Source organism: Larimichthys crocea, chromosome X, assembly GCF_000972845.2.
Source record: "Larimichthys crocea isolate SSNF chromosome X, L_crocea_2.0, whole genome shotgun sequence".
NCBI lineage: Eukaryota > Metazoa > Chordata > Actinopteri > Sciaenidae > Larimichthys > Larimichthys crocea.
The window spans coordinates 16561219-16583515 of NC_040020.1; the positions used below are offsets into that span (position 1 = coordinate 16561219).

The following is a 22297-nucleotide window of genomic DNA, read 5'->3' on the forward strand; positions in this document are numbered from 1 at the left end:
CACACACACACAGACCGGGCTTTTCCAAGCAGAGGGTTTTTCCCCTCACAGTGAAACCTCGGTGGCCAAATGCCTTTTTGACGTACGCAGTGCCAGCTGGGAAAACATAGCTGGCTGCATGTGTCACCACCAGCCTGGGCAGCAGAAAATAAGCCCTGGAGAGGGAGTGATGGAGGAGGAGGAGGAGGAGGGGGTTCAGGTGAATACAGGTGGTATCTGATTCAGTGATGTGTTGCTGGATAGGTGTACTGTACCCTTTAACTCTTTGAACTTAAGTAAAAGTATAGCATAGGATAAAAAAAAACACTCCATTACATGTAAAAGTCCTGCAGTCAAAATGTTTTTCGTGTGTAGCCTGGTTAAGTTGAGTAAATGTGAGTAAATGTGCTCCATGTGTGTAGATGTTCACAGAGACAAACACAGAGGATGGACAGCCTTGCCGTTGAGCTCCGGGTGACACTGATTAGCGCTTGTGGTGCCTCAGTTGCTGATGGAACGTGCCTTTTTCTTCCTGTTCGCTGGCAGCTGTCTCTGGCATTGTTAGAGTAATACAAGTTCAATAATGTGCTTTGATTTGTACACTTTATATTTTTAGTTGGGTGTGTCTAAAATTTAAAAAAAAAGAAATCTCATGTGCAGCCTATATATGTACAAAATGTTTTTTGTTTCTTTTAAAATTTAGCTGGTGCGGCTTATATTCAGGTGTGCCCAATAGTCAGAAAATTACGGTAATTAAATACAGATAGTAATTCAGTTTTCCCCAGTAGGAATAAGGACTAAAGTTGAATTTCCACATGAAGGATCGTGACTAGCCAAACCTTCCCATTTCAGATATCGAATGTTACCTCTACTCTGATCTCTGTCTACCACAGTTTTCCAAATATTGTTTATAAGTAGAAATACAGTCTTAAAACATTAATTTTATTGCATTTTGTTTCTTTTACAAGCTTTTGTATTCTGCTGGCAGTTTGAAAAAACTTTGTCTTTGTCCAAAATTCCTTTTTTTAATCATGTTGCACATGGAAACTCAAAATAGTATCTTGCAAATTTGTTTCACTTCATTTTTATTTTATTGGATTTTTCAAAGTTTTTGACACCTACTTAAGGTGTGTGTGTGTGTGTGTGTGTGTGTGTGTGTGTGTGTGTGTCTGCACGCGTTGTTTTTCAAACCTCGTAGATGACACTGAGAAACAGTTGTAGACAGATTGTGCAAAAAGGTGGGGGAGGTAGGCGTCAAGGGAAGAGAACAAAGCAAAGTGAATGAGTAACACTCTTCTCTCTCTAACTGTCGAGATTGAACGTCTGTCTGCAACAGGGAAGTTGACTGAATGACTGTGTGTGTGGAACACACTCATCACATGGTGGTGTGATCTATATTATAACTGCTAACAGCCAATAAAATCTCACTGTCTCATTCTGAGAAATAAAAAAATCAGCTCAGGAAGTTTTGTTCACTTTGATGGACAGGTCCTACAGGTACACGCTGTACTTAAAGTATGTGTGTTGTGGTGGAGCAAACCAGCGCTCATCTGTTTTACATTTTGTTTTCAGTGCAGCAGAAAGCAAAGTCTAATGTCAAGTTGCATTAATCTGCCCATTCAAAAGTAGACATAACAGTCATAATCCTGTAATGCATGAAGTTTATTTAGAGCGGGGCAGCCTCAGCAGAGCTATCCTTAATTTAAAAAATGTTAAATTTCACAAGATCATACGCAATTTTTACATCTGCTCAACCATTTGACTTTGTAAGCTGCAGTACAACTAATTGTCATTCATGATGGTAAAAACGAATCATCAAATCTAGATGAAAATGTTTGGAAGAGACGAGTTAATGTTCTTTTTATCAGCTAATCTGAGCTGCTGTGTTTCCACTAAACCTGCTATATAAGACAAGCTAAAAGAAACCACGGCTGTTCTGTGCTGATCAGAGAAGCCAGAGTTGCTAATCTTAGATCATAAATTAGTCTAGACAACAACTAAAGTAATTTTAGTTGACTAAATTTACTGCATATTTAGTCATCTAAAACTAAAATATGAGTAAAACTAAATGCCATTTTAGTCAAAACCTGCTGTCAAAATGAACAGAGCTAGTTTTGATTTAAATTGAAATTTTCAGTTACTCTTTATGGAAAAAAATTTATGAAAAAAATATTTATGGATTATTACACTTCACTTTGTATTCTCCTCTCAAATTGTGCATGACTCACTTTGGGCTGAAATCCTTCTCAACAGGACTGTCTGTCTCTCTCTCTTCCACAGAAACCCTTTTAAGCTTTGTGGATGACATCTTGTCTGGAGCCAGATCTCCATGTGTAATGTTAGGGGACATCCCCAACCTCCTGTCCTCCTCCATCAGCATGATCATCCGCTGCCTGGAGCCTGACACCACATACATGTAAGTCCCTCTCATCAACATGGAAACTAAACAATCTGTTTTAATTAAACTGACAGTCTGATAGAAGCTTTCTAAACTGAATTAATTACAAACAGGTTGTATTTGAGTGTGTTCCCAATGAAAAAGTGACTAAATGAAGTGTGCTGCCAGAGTTTCTACTAAAAACACTTGATCTTTGAGTGCACTACTCATGTAGGCTATTGTCCCTCAATGCTTTGCACGAGGGAAATGGAGGAAGTCCTCACAGCTGGAAAGTATTAGAGTAATTGTGACTGTGGGGAGACAGTTCCAAAAAGATCATCGACAACATACAAGAAAAAACATTTTGTTTTCTCTTTATGACGTTTAGTCGGCAGTGTCATTTCAGAGTCACAGTTTGATTGACCTCTTATGTCACACATTGTTTCCTGTCTGAATCAAACAGTAATGCTAATCTCTTGTACACTAACTGCAATACAAGACACTACTATAAAGATCAGTCATATGTAGTGTAAACATGTGTGTTTACTACTGTAAGTATATTCGCCACAAGCAAACAAACGCTGATAGCATAGACTGGTTTCTGAGCTAAAGTTAGCACTAAGTTAGCACTGGGACGTAAAGCTAAGGCTGCTCTAGAATGTGTCACATTTACAAGTTATTTAACACGTGTAGGAATAGAAACATGCATTTGGACATTATTTAGTGACTAAAACATCCTCTTTTTACAGCTCAAATGTTTAATGTTGAGTTTTTTAGGGTTTTTTTGTTAGCATTCTATGCTAAGCTAGGCTACACATCTCTTAGCTCTCACTTTTTATAACAAAGCAATCCTTTAAACCACAACTAAGTGTATCAAAAGATTTGATTTTGACTAAATCTCATATATGTCCATTTGTTCTGCTACAGTAGCGTGAGCGCGTCCATCCTACACACAGTGCCTCTGACGTAGCTTAGCATCATCGTACAGTAGCTCCTGTGTGTCAACCTAAACACCTCAGGCTGGTTTTATCCTACGATTGTTGGAGGTAATTGAGTAATTCCTCATTGTGCAGTATTTACTTGTGATAAGACAGACATGTAGTTACAAGTAAGAAGTTCATGACCACACTAGCTTCCCACATGTATTTATAGTCCTGTGGGAAAAGAGTGAATCCTGTACTAACCACTGACCTAATGTGTTGGGTGTGACACTTTTACTGACCAAGGTAATTCAGGCATTAGAGTTAAGGCTCAGGTCTGGTGTTAAGATCAGGAAAGAGATTCGAAAAATCACGTTTAGTCCACACCAATATATTAGACGAAATGATAAGACTGCTTTTTATTCCATGTTACATTCCAATTCAGTTCTCTACAGCAAAGACACACACACACACATACACACACATACACACACACACACACACACACACATACAGAGCGGATGCTCGGATGTTCTCATACACATGCTGACACTTATCTCACAGACAGCCTGCCAGGAGGGAAGCCACACACACTTGATAGAGAGGAAAAGAAACAGAGCAAGGTGGTAGACATGTAGGAGCAGAGGCAAAGTTTTGGGCGAGAGAAAGAAAAAAGAAGGAAAAAGTGAGAGAAAGATCAAGAGAGGGAGGTACAGTGAAAAAGAAAGAGAGTATGAGCAAAACAAAAGAGAAGAAAAATGGGAAGGAGGACGGAGTTTTGATGTATGTGAGCTGAGCGAGCAGCAACACATGCCCTTTTAATCCCGGCATCAGCGGGACTCCTGCTCTCTCTATCCTGTCTGGCAGCTCATTCATCTCTTCGAGCTGAGGCCTCGTCTCTCCTTCAGGGCGCTGCACACTCCACTCATATTTGCTCTACAGACAGAAACCTTACATAGCTTGAGACTGTCAGGGGGAAAATGCATCGTGTGGGGAGAAGTATGTACATGGTGGTATGATGTAAGCATGACACAGGAAACACACTCTGCAGCTGCACATTGCAGACATGCTGGAAATGTCTGGTGTGTGTCTGCAGTCCACTGCTCTTTTTTTTCTGTTACTGCAATTTGAACAAAACTCTCTCCAGGCTGATGAGAAAAATATGATGCAAGTTTTTTTTTAATTTTCTGTCAGTCCTCTACCCTCTTCTGCCGATCGTGTATCGAAATCCTTGATGCTTGCAGGTGGATGCAGTTTGTGTTTTTTTCACTAGGTGGAGATATTCATTCAGTGAAATTACTTTTCACTTTTTAAGTTATTGTCAGTGTGAAAGTCCTCTATTGATAATGCACGCTCTCATCTTTCTCGTCTTTTAACTGAACTAAGAGCTGCAGCACTCAGGTGTTTGCTGCTGGTGATATGATGTTGCCACAGCACATTCATCAAACTCTGAATGGCCGGATTAGGTTTGTTGATCACTGACAATCAAAAGCAGATTTATTAAAACATTTTCATACGTGTGTGTGTGTGTATGTGTCATTCATGTGTGCAGGTTCCGGCTGTGGGCAGTAGACAACACAGGGCGCCGCTCCACTCCGAGTGAGGTCACCATCAAAACCCCATGTCCAACTGTGGATGACGTCAAAGCACAAGGTGAGGAAAGTCAGAGAGGTGAATCATCTATGCTGTGCCACATTTATGACTGGCTAAGATGTTATACTGAAGAATATAATATTGGGGGCGATGTTTTTCTAGTACCTGAATGTAAGATGAGTCCATATAATTCAAACCCGCCCCCATTCAAACGCTCTTTCTGTTAGCAGTTATGTTTCCAGACCCCACAATGCAGATGTTACAGATCAGTCCACACAGCATGTCATAAAGTCAGATAGTTTTCCTCTCTGTATACACTGTAATTCCATGAGGATGTTGACTATAAAAATGTATTATTCCATACTGTCAAAAATGTCTACCCTCTCTGCACCAGCAACAGATTTATAGCAAAGATGTTATTGCAGATCCTGCTGATCTGAATCGGCCATTGCAAAAATGCTCCAGCCAGTGAAGTGTGATACTACTGGCTTACGCTGTTGGGTTTAATGGCTGGAAATACATGAATGGTGTGAAATACAATACTTCCACTCTGTGGCTCTGTTCTGAACAGATTTTATTGGCATTATTAACCAGGACAGGTGGATAAATTACTAATCTGACGAGCCATGAAAAACTAATTTCCTTTTTGAAGAAAATTCAACCACTTTGGCTTTCGAGGTTAGATGTTAATGATATATTAATTTTGAAATGTTATTGATATCAAGATATGCATATAAAATGACATCTGTCTTATTCATCTAAAATGCAAAGTTGGCCTGCAGCAGAAAAAGAGTCACATTTCCTCTAATGGAGACCCCATTGCCCTTTCTGGTGAGTAGTATTCATTGGAGGGAATAGTTCTCCTCCCATAGGAAGTAGCACATCAAGCCCTAACAGCATCTCTAGAGCTGCAACAACTTAGTTGACTAATTAAATAGTCAAGCAACAGAAAAAGATGATCTGCAACTATTTTAATAAATCATTTTCTAAATCTAGATTTTTCAGGGGAGAAAAAAACTAAAATTCTCTTGTGCTTAAATATTTGCTGCTTTTTTCTGTTTTATGTGATTGTTTACTGAAGGAACAACACAACTCAACACAACATCTGAGGACATCACCTTGGGCTTCATGAAAAACATTCGCCTTTTTTATAAACCAAATAATTAATATATTAAAGGAGAAATGTGTGAAATTCCCGCCACATGATAACAATAGGGGGCAGCAATTCACCTCATCCCACCCTCAATGCGACAACACTGTTCAAGATTGTTTACAGTTATAACGTTTTTAATAATTTATCTTTCCAAACTTTCTAAACAGTAACAATATGCTACAATATGACTGCAGGATCATTTGTGTTTAGTAACTATGAACCAGTGGCGTCACTAGGCCTATTTTAGGGGGGCTTCAGCCCCCCTAAAATATTCTCAAGCCCCCCTAAATAATTTGGTGGTGTTTTATTATTATTTTTATTTATTTCTATTTATACAATACAAAGTGGCCAGAATATGAGTTTAAACCAATAATCATATAAACTGTCATTATTCACTTAAATATGATCATAAATCTCATTTCATCGGGTACGGTAGAGAGAGCCCCTTCAGTGCGTCATTATACAATCCATTCCACTTTTTCATATAGAGAACGCCCACATCACTGAAATTCCAGTCCATGTTTTCCATGCGACCCTGCTCACTGCCGCTTGCGTGTTTACCTCTGAAGTACACAGAGCCGAACCTCACAGCGGCAAGAGCAGAGCGCGAACGCATGGGTGAAGGATGGACATTAGAGCCTTTTTCAAGAAAGTAAGCATTCATCACTGCTGGTAGTAACACTTAGCTAACAGCAGAAAAGTTCCATGTAATTAATAAACCAAAATGTTCCGTGTTTGAATCCCAGCTGGCCAGCTCTGAAAGTTCCTAGCTGCTGCTAGCTAGTTGAGATGACTTCTGTTAACCATTCCCGCTATTCGTTTCCTGACCGTGGTCGGGAAACACAGGGGAGATCCGTCTTCTCCAGGGCCGAAGTAGTTTCTCCGGGGCGAACTCCCAAGATTCGACTCCACACTAGTGATGCGCGGGCCGGCCCGAAACCGCGGGCACCCGCGGTCCGCCCGCGGGGCGGGACGGTGCGGGTAGAGAATGTTCCACTTTATTGGTGGGGCGGGCTGGGGCGGGTCGAATAATGTATATTGGGATTTTTTTTCCATTTTCTTTAGCCATAGTTACTAGTTACTCCTCCAAAAAAGTACCTGCGTTAGTAACGTAATTACTCTGTTGTAGAAATAACTCGTTACTGGTAACAGACGTGGATAAACGTTTTCCCCCAGCAACAATCTGCACTTCACATATACATTCTTATCTTTCATCTCAGTATAGGTGAAGTATTGCTTGTATCGACAATTTGTGAAAGACATCTTATTTTCTGATCGCTCGGGACTTGCTATCTCGTCTCTACTGTGTGTGTGTGTGGGGGTATGTGCGTGTGTGTGTGTGCACGCGCGCGCTGAGGTTGTGGGCAGGGGTGAAAAAAACACACGGTCGCTCCGTGCGACACGGACACCGAAACATTACACTGACAGACAGAAACAGAAAGCTTGGGGACGCTTGACATAGTAACGGAGCGCATTTCATCGCCGTTGTGACAACAATTAGCACAATTTAACTGGTGTTGTTTAGCTGGTAAAGCAGCTGAAGGTGTATGGAGGCGTCATCGTCTTAGATTAATCAATTGATTGACAAAGCTTTAATTGGTGCTCTGAAAAATTTTTCGGCACGCGCAATAACTTTTCTCCTCTATGGGCTAAGCCACCCCAGTTTCTTAAACCTAGTGACGTCCCTGCTATGAACCATTACTATTACCACTTACTTAATGTTCTAGATATATAAACACAAAATAAACAGACTTTGCTGTGACTTTACTTCGATAAAGAGATCAAAAGGATTCTGGAAGCGGTATCGTTCAGCTCAGTCAGTAGAGCATCCGCCCCATGTACAAAGGCTCAGTCCTTGCCGTGGCAGCCCAGAGTTTGAATCTGACCTGTGGCTCTTTCCCGCATGTCATTCCCCATCTCTCTCCCCACATTCCTGTCACTCTTCAGCTGTCTCTATCAAATAAAGCTCAAAAAGGCAAAAAAAAGAAAAATAAACTACATCATGATGACGATTTGTAAAAAGTCTGAATTCATACTGTGTCAGGTCTGTCTGTGAGATCATAAGCAAATTGTAATTTGCTTGTTTTCCGAATGGAGTTTGGATTGATAATGCTAACTTTCTTTATAGTAAAGTAAAGCTACAGACACTTTCAGCACTTGAACTTGCACTTACTTGCCCATTCATTCTCCTAACACAGCATCTTTAATATAGAAAATAATTAGTAGTTAATAGATGAATCAATTAAATAAATATTCATTAGTTGCAGTCCCAAGTGTCTGCAAAACAGCAGCATGGTAGTGCTGCATCCAGCAACATTAAATAATTTTTTTTTTCTCGTCTTCGCTTGAGGGTTTTTGGTATCAAGTAGCATAAAACAACTGGTGTGGGAAGATGTCTGGTGGTGCTTAAAGTTCTTGACTTTTCATTGTGTTTGGCATTCCAGAAATAGCCGATAAGATCTATAACCTGTTCAATGGTTACACCAGTGGGAAGGAGCAGCAGACAGCCTACAACACTCTGATGGACCTGGGTGCTCCTACGCTCCACCGTGTGCTCTACCACTACAACCAACGCTATGAGAGCTTCGGAGAATTTACCTGGAGGTGTGAAGATGAGCTTGGACCCAGGTACAGTTATCTTTTAAAGATGGAAATCGATTATTAGCACATTTGTCTTTGATTCTGCAGCAGATAAAGAAGGAAAATGACAGGTATGGTAAGACTTCCAAATGTTTGGAATTCAGTTTGTATTCCAGAAGTGCCCACGTCTCGGATATGTAACCTCAGAAATATGCATTCCTTCCAGCAAATTGATCATCAACTTTAGCTTGACGACCGATTCATCAGAAGAACCCAACAATATACAAGTCAAGACTTTTAGAGAATACCAAAAGGCTGAGCCATTTTAATAGTCTGTGTTCATTGCAATCAGTCCCTGAAATTGCCGATACGTGTGTGAGTGTGCTAACTCTATTCATAGGTTGCCCTCCCACCAAGAAAATGCAATCTGTCGTACTGAACTTGTACAATTGACATTGACGTCTTTAAACAATAACACTACAGTCTGGCTGCAAGATTGAAGAAAAGTGGCAACTAGACAAGAGTCTGGGTTGGTTTGGTGTGAACACCACTTTAAAGTGCAATTTGAGTCGACAGTCCTTTCAACAGCAATTTCAAATATGTTGGAAAACCCAGAGACTGATTTAGCTGTTTGCAGTCCATAAAAATTAAACATATGGCAGATTTGGACAAGACTAAAATTACAGATATGCCCCATTAGTGATTACTTTATCCCTCACTGCTCATATGAAACTCTTCCCTAACAGTGATTCATAGGCCCCACTCACAAGCCCAACTACTCGATATTATCTAGTATTGCTAATTAAATCATAACACATACTGCTGAAGCTGCCTGACAACACCTCTGATATTCTGTTTCTTATTGTCAATAAATATGTAGTTTATTTTGACTCCAAAAATGATTTAAGGACTCTACAGAGACTTCTGGCTGCCAGAACTACTCAGTAGAGCACCAAATGTGGATTAATTCACCACTAAAAATAGTCCCCAACAAATTCACTAGTTCACTTTTCTTTACTTTTTTTAAATGGAAACATAGATTCAGGACCAGACAATCCTTTTAGCTAAATGGAAACATAGATTCAGGTCCAGACAATCCTTTTAGCTAAAAGGATTGTCTGTTTCACAAAGTTACAGAAGTGGTTGAATACAAACCCCCTCATCCAAGGTCAAAAAGATGTGATTCAACCATCTGACAAGCAGGTTACAGGAGTATAATGACCCCTTACCATCTCGTCTAATCACACAGACCTGCATAACAATGCTTGACTGCATTTTTGTGTTCCTCTTGAATATTGCATTTCATCTGGGTTTCAGTAACTTTATCCTGTCCAGAGCGGACTAACATTAGCTTTGTTTGGCGCAGACACAGCAGTGAAAGTGGTGCATGACATGACAAATCACCCACACATATTGTTTTCTATGCCATGCCCTATACACCATTTTGATTCACATTAATTCTCTAGAAAAAAAACAGCAATTTAATAACATGAGTTCATGGATCGATGCATCTTTGCTACTGTAGCCTGACCCTGCTCCATGTCCGATGTGTTCACAGATCATTAAATAACGCAACGCTACACAAGGTGGCCACTATGACCAACCTTGCTCTTGTGAAGCAGAGGCCGCCTCAATATAATCATTTTACCTTTTCTGCACAAACAAGCGCACATAGCTTGAAGCTTGGATAGATTCTTGCACGACCTAGCATGTTGAGCTGCCATGTAAAGTTAACCTTAGGTCTAAATACCCACAAAGACACGAAAATAAATTCATCTTCAAAACCCACTCAACACACAAAACCAAAACAAAGATAATCCTATCAAGCCAAGACATTTCCTTCGCACATTTTCAAAGCAAAAGCTACAATTTTCTTCTAGATCAATTACCAACAAATCCGACAGTGACACAGCCGAATCACCATGCTATCAGCCCATTCAAAGCTCCGACTCTTGTTTTGATTCTCAAAGGTGGGCAGATGTTCCACTCTGAGCTTCCAAAGTGCCGTCTTCGATTCCAGGAGGTTGTTTGTGTGAATTAGAGTTACAGGGGAAATTCATTCAAACTGACTGGGAAGCTGAGTGAGCTTAACCTCTGTGACATCACCGGGGCCATTCAGTAATGCTCAACCAGGGAGGGCCCCAAATTTCCCCCCAAACTACAGATAAGTACCCATAATGTAAAATTGTAGCTTAATGTTTTATAAACAGAGCCATGTGTCCGACATAAAACATACTTATAAATGGCAGTCTGTGGTACATGCTTTCACTTTGGCAGGTGAAACTGATTAGCCAAGGCTCCCTTAATTCTCTCTGTTTCTCTCTCTGTCTGTAGGTTCCCCCACCCTTAATGAAAGGTTGTTTTTAATAGGGACCATTCTGGAAAGAGTTGATGTAATTGAGGGAGTTGCTTCTGAAGTGTTCCATTAAAATACACTTAGATTAACAGCCCCCCAATTTAGTTAAAGGGAGGGGTGATTAATGTTAATAAAGGCACCTCAGAGCTGGAAAAGCAGAAGAGAAGTGCATTCAAGGTGAGGCCTGGCAATAGGGGAAGGAAGTATAAACATGTTTTGTTTTGCCAAGTCATCAAATGAACATTAGACTTTCCTACGTATCTGGTTCGGTGTGAGAAAAGAGTACACTGAACCTGAAGCAGAGCTGTATGTCGGCTATTGTTACCGAGCAAGCAGGCAGGCAGGCGGAGAGGTTAATGGCCTCACAGCTCCACTGCTGTGTGTCTAAGTGTACTGACAATTTCCCTGCGGCATCACACACTTTGTTTCTGTGACGTGATTCAACCACTGGGAAAAACAAATGCAGCAGATAAATAGTTTCAATGACGCCAGGACCAAAATACGACTGATATCATTTTTAGAAAACCAAAATGACTGGATCCTGGATTTTTCAAGCATCCAACATTGACTTTGGCCTCGCTCTGTAAAATCATCTAAGATGGATCATGTTGCTTCATCTCAGTCTTGTTCTTTTTCTCCTTGCCATTTGTTTTCTCTATTACTTATTACAGTGTCTAGATCTCAGAAACACAGTTCAGAAAAGTTGTTCAAAAGTCAAGGTGGAAACAAAATCTGCTATGGACGTGGCTACACATGATAAAATCAACATGTTTTTATGATGCCATACTACGTACAGATAGTTGATTTTCCTTTTAACATACAAAAAAGAACTACAAAAAAACAAACAAACTACAAAATAAGTTAAACATTCATCTGACATGTTGAAGTTTTACACTGGATCAGAGCTCATAGTATTCACTCTCAGTCACTCTAAGGCAGACATTGATATGCTCATCTGTCTATAGAGATTACAAAATTCCACCATGGCTGAACTTTGTTGTCTGTTGTTTGTCTGTGATTTTTGTCCATCATTTTCATTTTCGAAAAATGTAATGTAATCTTAAAATCACATTACACGATAAAAAAAAACAAAAACTTGATTTAAAAGAATTAGAAAAGCGCCTTCCACTTTGATGACAGCTTTGCACACTCTTGGCATTCTCTCAGTCAGCTTCATGGAGTAGTTGCCTGAAAATATTATTAATAACTATAATGATTGAATGGGAAAACGTGTCAAAACTGGTACCGTGCCTCAGGAACAACAGGATAATGTACAAAATTTCAGGTAAACAATAGCAACACATATAAATGAAATTACATGAAGAAAAAAAACATATGAAGAACATTAAATTAAATTATAATTACATAAGATATGAAGAAAATCAGTCAGTCAGAGGCTTCGGGGAAAGCTTGTTGTTTAATAATCTGAGTGATTTAGAGAGTTCAGTTCAAGGAGAAAATGTAAGATCATGTGATTTAGAATTTTTTGTGAATAAAAAGAATCATATACACTCTAGAGGTGTTGTGATATTCCAATACTGATGATATGATAACTGTTTTTAAAAATGAAATATTGATATCATATTATTCATAAATATCAATAATCTTCCTTTCTGCTCTCTCTTTGTGGTTTCCACTCAGGGTATTTTTTACATGTTTGCTTACAGACTGTGAAGACAGCTAAAGATGAATTTCACTTTATAGTAATATATTTGTGTTTATTAAATCATTATTGTGAATTCTTTTAGACAATTATCGTGTAGTAAAAGTCTGTAATGAACTTCATGGACATGGTGACATCACTAGCAGCGACATTTGTTACTCATTAGTGATTCATTATAAGATTAGTGACATATAGCACTGGTAGGAACGTGTATCATGTCACAGCATGTGCACACTTACATGTGCATCCCTGTGCACAGAAAAAGTGGCCCCATAGAGAGGTCTACAACTTTAAATCAGATCCACGATAGCAGAATCTGCCCAGAGACTACAGAACGTGTCCTCATAACAACCCTGTCCCTCTTTTGTTCGTGGTCCTTTCTTTGACCACTTGAGAGGGAATATACCTCTCCCACCCAAACAACACAGCTGTGGTACCACCAAAAGTAAACAAGAGAGCAGACAGGCTAGAATGCAAGCACGCGCACACACACACACACACACACACACACACACACCACATACTGTACATGTTCAGACCACAGACACACACACACACACACACACACACACACACATACACCACATACTGTACATGTACAGACCACAGACACACACACACACTCACGCTCAGGGTTTTATGAAGAGAATTCCCCACTTTTTCTGTCACAAACAATGAGAACTGAATAAACTGGATTTTCATTAGCTAGTCAAAATACTGATAAGAAGAGCTGTGCTCAGGCTCTGGCTCAATGTAAACTCACATCCGCCAAGAAAGGCATATCTGGAAACAAATGAATGAACAAATGTGGCTTTATCTTTTTTGTGGCAGCAGATATTCAGATCTGCTGTTTTTAGAAACATATCGGATCTCACTGACGAGACCGTTTGGCATTCTGCAGAGGACATTTTTGTTGCCTTCTTCATGCAACATCGCGTGCCGTTTTAACTCAAACCATAAACACACCAAAAGGCTGTCTCTCCAGAGCTTGACACTTCTTCTCCCAAAGGCCAGATCTTGTCATCAACAGGGGAGTACCAATTATTTAAGGCACGCTGCTTGGCTGGTGACTTCTAAATGCTGGATGTTTTGGCTGGGCTGAAAGAAAATCCCCCTCCATCCTGGCCTGGTTTCAGTCCTGACCATGTCCTTGGTTGGACTTTGTGCCCTTTGATGAACTGAAACAGATTTAATTTTTTTCTGTTTTCTTTGTTTTTACATGACAGTCTCTGTAATCAGAGGAGTGCTTGCGAAAATAAGTATTGTTATGGTTGGAATTTCTGTCAGGAAATCATAATCATAATCACAGCAGACTGTTTACTTTGCTCTCTGACTTTTTATAGTCGAGAGAATGACAAAAATACACACAGTTAATGCAGACGTGCCTTTCAGCTGCTCGTCCAGCAATGATTTATTGGTTTCTGTGATACTGAACAGCGATCACAAAGATTAATATTTACATAGCACATTCTAGTAAAAACATCCCATTACCAATATCAGTAATATACATTGTTATGAGTTTACTCATACTCATTACCTTCAGTCAAATGTGACATACAGTAGTTTAGGTATTGATTGATTATTTTTAACAAGGAGTAGTTTATCAAATGAAAAAGTGCACATGTTCTGTGCTCTTAGCCCTTCATAAAATATACAGTATATGTAGAAAAACTATAATATATAGTGTGTAGTGTATAACATAATATGAAATATATATAATAATAATAATAATACTAATAATAATAATATATATGAAACAGAACAGAGCACTTTATGTACAATAGAATTGACATTAATATACAAATAATTTGCAACAATGTTTTTAAAGAAACTTAATAAAACCTGAATTATGTTTTATCAAGAAAATGCTTTTCGTTATTTTGATGATTAATTTCTGATAATGTACAAAACATTCACACTAAGTACGCACTGCAAAACATTTATTCATACTATTTATTTAGTCTAAAATACTTCAATAGTATTAAATAAAATTCAATAAAATCAATCTATATTAGGGGGGGCAAGCACAAGCACAGTAGGGCTGTTGGAACGACTTTCATTTTTCGAATATAATTCGACTATTAAAAAAACAATAGAATTCGAACGCAGGAATTACTAGTCGAATGTTTTTTTTATTATTATTATTATTTTTTTCAAGACAACGTAATGACGAATTTTGTCGTTCTTCTATTCATTTTTGTTACATGAGTCTGAGTCTGACTGAATCCAAATCTCACGTTGATTTATCGCGTTACTTCAATGCTTGAACGTTATCATAGCGTTGCCTAGGAGCTACAGTATCAGAATTTAATTAATTGCGAGCGAGGAGAATTCACGGGCGGATATTACCACTCCTGAACATCACAGAAGCTTGGTATGGAAATACTTTGGATTTCCGTCAGAAAATGGAAAAATAACAAACAGAGAAACCGTAATATGCAGGCTGTGCGAGGCTCGAATGAAGTATCATACCACGACGAGTAACATGCGGACACACCTGTTGACGCTACACCCTGGCAAGCTAGCCGAGCTAACTTCGGACACTGATGAACCTCAGCCCAAGCAGGCACGAATCACCTCTTTCATGCCTGCCTCACGGGGCTTATCAGCCGAACGTCAAAAGAAGATAACCGATAAACTGACACGATTTATCTGCAAAGATATGAGGCCGATAAACATCTCGCAGGGGTCTGGGTTTAAAGATTTCGTCCAGGAGTTAGAACCCAGGTACGCAGTTCCTTCCCGTGCAACCATCAGTGACAGAGTTGTTAAACTTTATGATGCAACAAAAGACAACATCAAAAAAATGTTAAGCGGAGAAAACATTTCCCTGACAACAGATGGATGGACCTCGATAGCCACCGAGGCATATGTGACAGTCACCGCACATTTCATAAACGAGGACTGGGAACTGAAGGACATCATTCTTAAAACAGCCGAAGTCCAGAAAACCCACACAGCTGAACACGTCGCAGAGTGCATCGCCAATATACTCGGAGAATACAACGTGAGGCCCCAGTCGGTGCTGTCCATTACCACAGACAATGCGGCTAATTATATTAACGCTGTCGAGAGGCACCTGCAAGTAGCCAATGTACCATGCATGGCCCACACTATTAACTTGGCTGTGAGGAAAGGGCTAACAGTGCGAGCTATCGAAAGCCCTATCAACAGACTGAAGGCCACAGCACTGCATTTCAACAAGTCAACCACGGACAGCTACCTGTTGGAATCTAAACAGAGGCTGCTCGGAGTGAAACCTGCTAAGCTGATCAATGATTGTGCCACCCGTTGGAACAGCACTTACGACATGGTGTGTCGGGCAGCGGATCAGCAAGCTCCGGTGGCAGCTGTCATCATGGAGAAAAAACTCGGTCATCTTGAGTTGAACACCAACGAGTGGAGCCTCATGGAGCAGGTGAGTCACAGACATTAAACTAACACAGCGATTTTGCATGCCTAAATTAACAAACCAATAATCATTAACAGGCCATAACATGTTCAGCGTGACAGAGGAGCAGAATATTAGGCCCACCGTCAAATATTCTTACAGTAGCCTATTTATGTTTTTTCTGTAGGTGAGCTCATTGCTACAGCCTTTTAAAGTGGCCACGGAGGCATTATCAACTGACCGATTTCCAACCGCATCAGCCGTTCTCCCCCTTAAGTACGTGCTTATGTCACATCTTCAGCCATCTACCGGTGATCCTCAAGCACTCAATGACATGAAAACTAAGATCTCCGCCGACCTCGAGAAGCGCTACAGTCATACCAAAGATGCGTTCATGCTTCTCAATTCTGCTAGTTACCTCGACCCCCGGTTCCATCGACTGATTCATCTGACCGGAGAACAACAGCAGGAGGTGCGCGATAAAGTACATAGAGAGATGAGGTTGATTGCGGAGGATGAAGAGCACGCGGAGAATGAAGAGGGAGCAGGGGATGGAACCCCTCTGGGTGCTATGGGGTCCCTTTTGGGGAATGTTTATCGCCAGTTTGCTGGTCCAGGTGGTACTTTGGACAGTGGACTTGTGCTACAGCAAGAGATGCGCATGTACGATGCTGAGACACCAATACCTAGCGACAGCAACCCATTGTCGTGGTGGAAGACGTCAGGAACCAAGTACCCTCACCTCGCCCGGCTGGCACGGCGCTACTTGAGCATCCCGGGCACCTCAGTTAGAGCAGAAAGGGTTTTTTCCACTGCTGGCATGATAGTAAATAAAAAACGCTCTGCACTAGACCCAGCAAACGTGGATCGCCTGGTGTTTTTGGCTAACAACCTTTAGAAATAGGCCTAATAAAAAGATGTGGCGTGTTAGAAATGTAGGAATGCCTGACTGTTATCGGCCCACTGCCGCCATAAGCACTTTCACTTTTGTATGTAACGTGCGCAATTTGAGTTATTTTTGAATTTGCAAAGTTGGTTATTTTTGTATGCACTTGAGTGCGCAATTTGAGTTGTAGTTATGTACGATTTTAGTTATGTTTATGAGGCACTTTCAGTTTTGCCTGTGGGCAATTTCAGTTATTTTCGTAGGCTATGTGACGCACTTTGAGTAATGAGTTGAATTTAATAGTTAATAGTTGATATATTACTTCTGTGTAAACATAAAGGTGAACCACATAACCTATCCATTCTTTTGACACCAGAGCATTTTGGTATTAAAAAAAAACAAAAAAACAAAAAAAAAAACAGAAGCATTTTTTTAAAGGACCAGGTTTCTCCAGCAGCCTTGACGCGGCTCAGTGTTGTACTCAGAGTTGAATTAAAATTCAGAATTGAACTTTTCCTTTTCTGCCTGATCTTTATTATTTACTTAGAACAAACATCTCTTGACTTCTGGTATAGAATGTTTACTGATTACATCGGAACGCCCTCTACTGGCCAAAAGTATAATAACCCCATGCCCTACAAGGTAACCTATAGTAATGCATAAATAGGCTATATTTTAACATAAAAAATTCGAATATTATTCGAATTAAAGAATGGGATTAAAGAGGAAGGATGACAGCCCTAAAGCACAGAAACTCCGGGGAAGAACACGCATTAATTAAACAATATTACACTTTAGGGTGTGCTTTAACGTCATTATTGGCACAACAGTAATGCGGCCAGTGCGTGCCAATAATAATTTAAAGCACATCCTTGAGTGTAATATTGTGATTATACAACAATTACCAACTTAAATAAAATATATAATCAAAAGATATTCATGTTTTGGGGCAATTTGCACTCAAACGTTTCTTTGCTCGCTGTTTCTGTTCTGATCTCTGTTTCTATGGCTGACTAATACCTGGAAAACAATCAGTCACAGCAGTAGAGGGAGATGTGACTACATCTTTAACCAATACTGTGCCTGACTAGGCATAACCCTTAAAGAGACAGACAGAGAGCAAAATTAAGTATCTTTAAAGTAGATAGAAGTAATTTTCATATTTTAACACTTTAAATAATTGTATGTATGTGTGCTTATGTGCCTTGCCATGTGAATATAAGGCACAACAGTGTATTTATGTACATGTGTATCACAAATGAGCATGAACACGCGTTTACATGCCTGCTAGCCTGTAGGGCTGCCACAAACGATATTTTGATAGTCGACTAATTACAGATTATTTTTTCGATTAGTCGACTAATCGGATCATACAAAAATTGACTGTAAAACATACAGCTTATCGCACCAGCATGCAGCTGATCAGATCATTAGCTTTCAGCTTGAAGTGTTTAAGGTATGTGCTAACTGAAAATAAAAATAATTAAGATGATAGCTCATTAACCCTTTAATGAGATATGAAGCTTGTATCAACAAACAATTCTTCAACAGAGCAGCATAAAGTACAAACAGCTGAGTAAAATAAGGACAAGGCACTGGCCTAAACAACACAAAAATAAATACTTCAGGTTTTTAGGTGTGTCTGTCATGGCCGTCCAGAGAATACCAGACTTTTTTAGCACTGAAACATAACGATGAGTAAGTAGCAAGAAAGCTCACTGTTTACCCTAATATTGGCAGCTAAGTAGCCGGTTTGCTTACCCTCTTCAGAATCATCCACAATGACATGCTTTCTCTTCAGATGCTCATGCATAGCCGTTGTGGTTCCATGATAAGCAAGTTCAGCTTTGCAAATGTTGCACTGCACGCTTTTCTCACCACTTTTCTTAAAATGCTCCCACACTTTGGAGCTTCGTTGCCGGGTAGCCATGATACTGTTATGGTATCATTTATGGTAAAGTCAGGCCTGACACCGATTACCACTGTGTGTGTGTGTGTGTGTGTGTGTGTGTGTGTGTATGTGCGTGTGTGTGTGTGTGTGTGTGTGTATGTGACAGAAAGGCAGACACGGCAGTGGAAGCTGCAGCCGCAGTTTCTAGAGAAAAGCAAATATTTTTTTTTTTTTTTAAATGCGATGCATCAACTACTAAATTAGTTAGTCACGAACAAAATCGTCGACATAATCATGACTAATCGACTAATCGTGGCAGCCCTACTAGCCTGCGCTCCAAAGCCAAAAGAGTGTTGTCTGAGGGGGGCACATTGTATCTTGGAGACCATTTTCCACTCCTATACATGCACAAGGATTTATGGTGACAACCGTTGCTATTTGGAACCTGTGAAACGTTCCTCTGCTTTTCTAAAAAATGAAAGCATAACAAACCACATTTTTTTTCTTTATTTAAAGCAAATAAATATCCCGATTTCCTCAAACCACTGAAATCTGTGGCAAAATACAGGGAACAAAGAGGTTTCAGAAAAATGATATGAATGACAGTATGGCAGCACAGTACCACTACCAACACAAGCCTGCAGACGGGCTGACATCATTAAATTATTAGTTCTGTTTCTGCAGTTTCCAGAGCAGAAAACATAAGTGAGGCTATAGAAGTTGAAGTTGTGTCCGTATGAATTCCTGCTGAGCATCCACATGTGCGTTTAACATTCAAAACACACTGCAATTCCAAAAACAATTCACTAACATATGCAATGTATTTCTATTAGCCAGGCAACTGCAAAGAGGATGTTGCTTCTCATATGTCTTTATATGTAAAAGGTTTGCAAATTAGAGAGGCATTAGAGAGAGGAATGCCAAAAATAACGAATCAAAGTGTTTTGCATAGTTAAAAGGAATTGCGGAGTACAGAATGCATTCGGTTTCCAGAAATAACACATACCAAGGAAATATGGTGATGTGCTATATGTCTGTAGATGAAATACTGTAGAAGCCGCAGGCCGCACATGTCTTTATTATTACAGAGCGTTGGTCAGCACCAGCTTTAAGTTCAAAACACCACCGTCGTCAATCCTGGACTAAGATCCGGGACGAGAACTTTTATCCAGGATCAATGTCCAGAAATTATATGACTGACTGTACTGCTGAAGTGTGCTGAATGTGTGTGCAACACTCCAGTGAGTGCTGTGGACCAATCAGCAGCAGGCACATGACAAAGAAGAAGAAGAAGAAAGCAGCAATATTGTTAAAACGACCCCAAGGCCAGACAATGTCCGCTTTGTCCAAGACTGAAATTAGTAAAACTGCGGTTGACTCTGAGACAAGATCTTCAAAAAGACCGGTCTCGAGTACTACAATACTGGCTGTATGTCAGCACCGTACAGCTGGTCTTAATGGTCATCTGATTATTGGTGTTTTGGAAGGAGGAGGAAACAGAAATCAGGGATCCCACAGACCAATGAGCCGATCGTCAAAGAGCCACACGTACATAGATGTTTGAAATTTTGAGAGGCGCGCTCCAGGTCTGGAAGTCGTGGAGGTCGAAGTGGAGGCCAGTGCAAGAAGCATAGAGTTGGTTTAATGTTGTTGACTGGTTGCTCACTTGTTGCCACAGTGGCAAGCAAAAGTAAAAAATATTTACTTTGGTTTAAAATATCCTCCATCATAGGAGCTGTTTGTGTTCTCAAAAGTAGTTCCTATGGAACTGCTGACAGCAAGGTCTGTGGATAATCCAAAGTAACTGTAACATTGTTTCTTGAATGACAGCTGCTGTTAAAATGAGTCAATATACATTTTTTAGTGCTGTATGGTTGAAAAAGACCAACGTTTCCCTTTAAGGACTGAGACCTTAGGTCCAAAGTTTTCAAGGTTAAAATACCTTGACCTTGGAAACAGCAGTTGAATAAAACAATCTCTGCACATGGTTCATTTAGGAGCTTTTTTGCCGTTTTTGGTCATATAACATGATCTTCATCTGCTGATGGAGGTCAGGAATCAACTGTGAACTGCAGCATGTTTTATTTTTTCTCAGAGGAACTCAACCTTTGAAAGCAATCATTCATCTTTACCATTGCGATTTTCATTGTTCTGGTCATTTTGAGATCTCTGGTGAGAATCATGACTTCATCAACTCCATTACTGTCGCAGTAATATAGTTGATCATTTACTGTACATGTCATATCTCATCATCACTTCAGAAGCAGGTCTGCCACATGACTGCCAGGTGAGTGGCTATGATGATGAGTGGAACATACGTATTTGTGAATTCACTGTGTTCTTTCTGCACAATTTGCGTTCTAAATTAAATAAAAGTGATGCACACAGGAGGGAAACCACAGAGCTGCAGGCAGTAGGTAAAACACTTCCACAAATGCTCTTTGTTCATTCTATCTTTCATTTCCTTTAACTTATGCATACTGAATGTGTAGCCTGGGTGCTCTGACGTGTCATCAGTTCATCAGTATAATGTGCTGTGGCTCTGGTGACTCTGGTGCGTCCAGCAGACTTGTGGCTTGGCAGAATGGTGACACTGTGCTGTAGGAGTGCTGGTTTGGCTGAAGAATGAGGAGAAAGTGTGTGTGGAATGAATGAAATCTTCCCCCGCTGCCATTTTCTGACTTTAGACAAACACTTGACAGGGTTTCACTACGAGGGCCAAACAGTCTGCATCAGGCTTAATGGTTATTTATTACTCTCAGTGTCCCCGTGAGATGTATTTATGTGAACTCTGTGCATCATGTTACTAATGGAGATGATTTTTCAGCTGGCCTGGTTTGGCCAAAGAACAAGTTCAAGCATTTCATAGTCTCTGTCTCTGCCTTCCATGATATTACAGGCGTCCATTAGCTTGTTTTCCTCCACAGGAACAGCTCTGAACTTTCTGCGGCCATTCGTTATTTTATTCATTAATTTTTCCACTGTTTTTTACTTTTGCCATTCCTACCCAGACTGTGTGCTTTGGGTCAAAGTTGGAATGTGTCAGTAACAGAGCACCTTACCCTGCAAGCTCCTTCAGACAGGAAGCAGTGGTATATGGGTAGGTTTTAGGTTCTGTCATGCAGTGATGTCATTCTAAAAGTCCAGCAGCACAGTTGATTTATGGTCTGTTGACAGCCTAGTGTATCTGAGATTCCACATTCCTTCAGATGTTTTGTGTTTCCCACAGTTTGTTGCATTTACTTGCTGATCAGCTACTTTCTAAACCAAACAATTTTACAAATCAACCAATGTAAAGGTGGTATCGGAGAAGATATGATTTGTAGTTAGCACCACCCTATAAACACAAGCAGATGGCGAAAAGAGACATTTTCCTGAGGTGTAGGTCCTGATGTTGTGTCATCGCCTGCTCCCCACGTACCAAAGTAAGAGCAGGGCTGCAGTGACAGTTCAATGGTGCAATTTGGTGTCAAGGAAGACCATCGATCAACCATGGATCATTGAAACA

General features: G+C 40.1%; 2 protein-coding genes across 5 annotated transcripts in view; both read left to right on the top strand.

The window, feature by feature from the left end:
- astn1 (astrotactin 1) overlaps nt 1–22297 on the top strand; it is a 369281-nt gene that overhangs the window by 342717 nt on the left and 4267 nt on the right. For all 4 annotated transcript variants that reach the window (XM_027282875.1, XM_027282876.1, XM_027282877.1 and 1 more), the window contains 3 exons: nt 2260–2395; nt 4829–4929; nt 8467–8650. In XM_027282875.1, the coding sequence (XP_027138676.1) occupies nt 2260–2395; nt 4829–4929; nt 8467–8650 (421 nt within the window). The remainder of the gene's footprint in view (nt 1–2259; nt 2396–4828; nt 4930–8466; nt 8651–22297) is intronic.
- LOC113746596 (zinc finger BED domain-containing protein 1-like) lies at nt 14775–17608 on the top strand. Its single transcript, XM_027282879.1, has 2 exons — nt 14775–16039; nt 16200–17608. Exons 1-2 carry the CDS (start codon nt 15080–15082, stop codon nt 16908–16910), a joined length of 1671 nt encoding a protein of 556 aa, XP_027138680.1. The 5' UTR covers nt 14775–15079; the 3' UTR covers nt 16911–17608.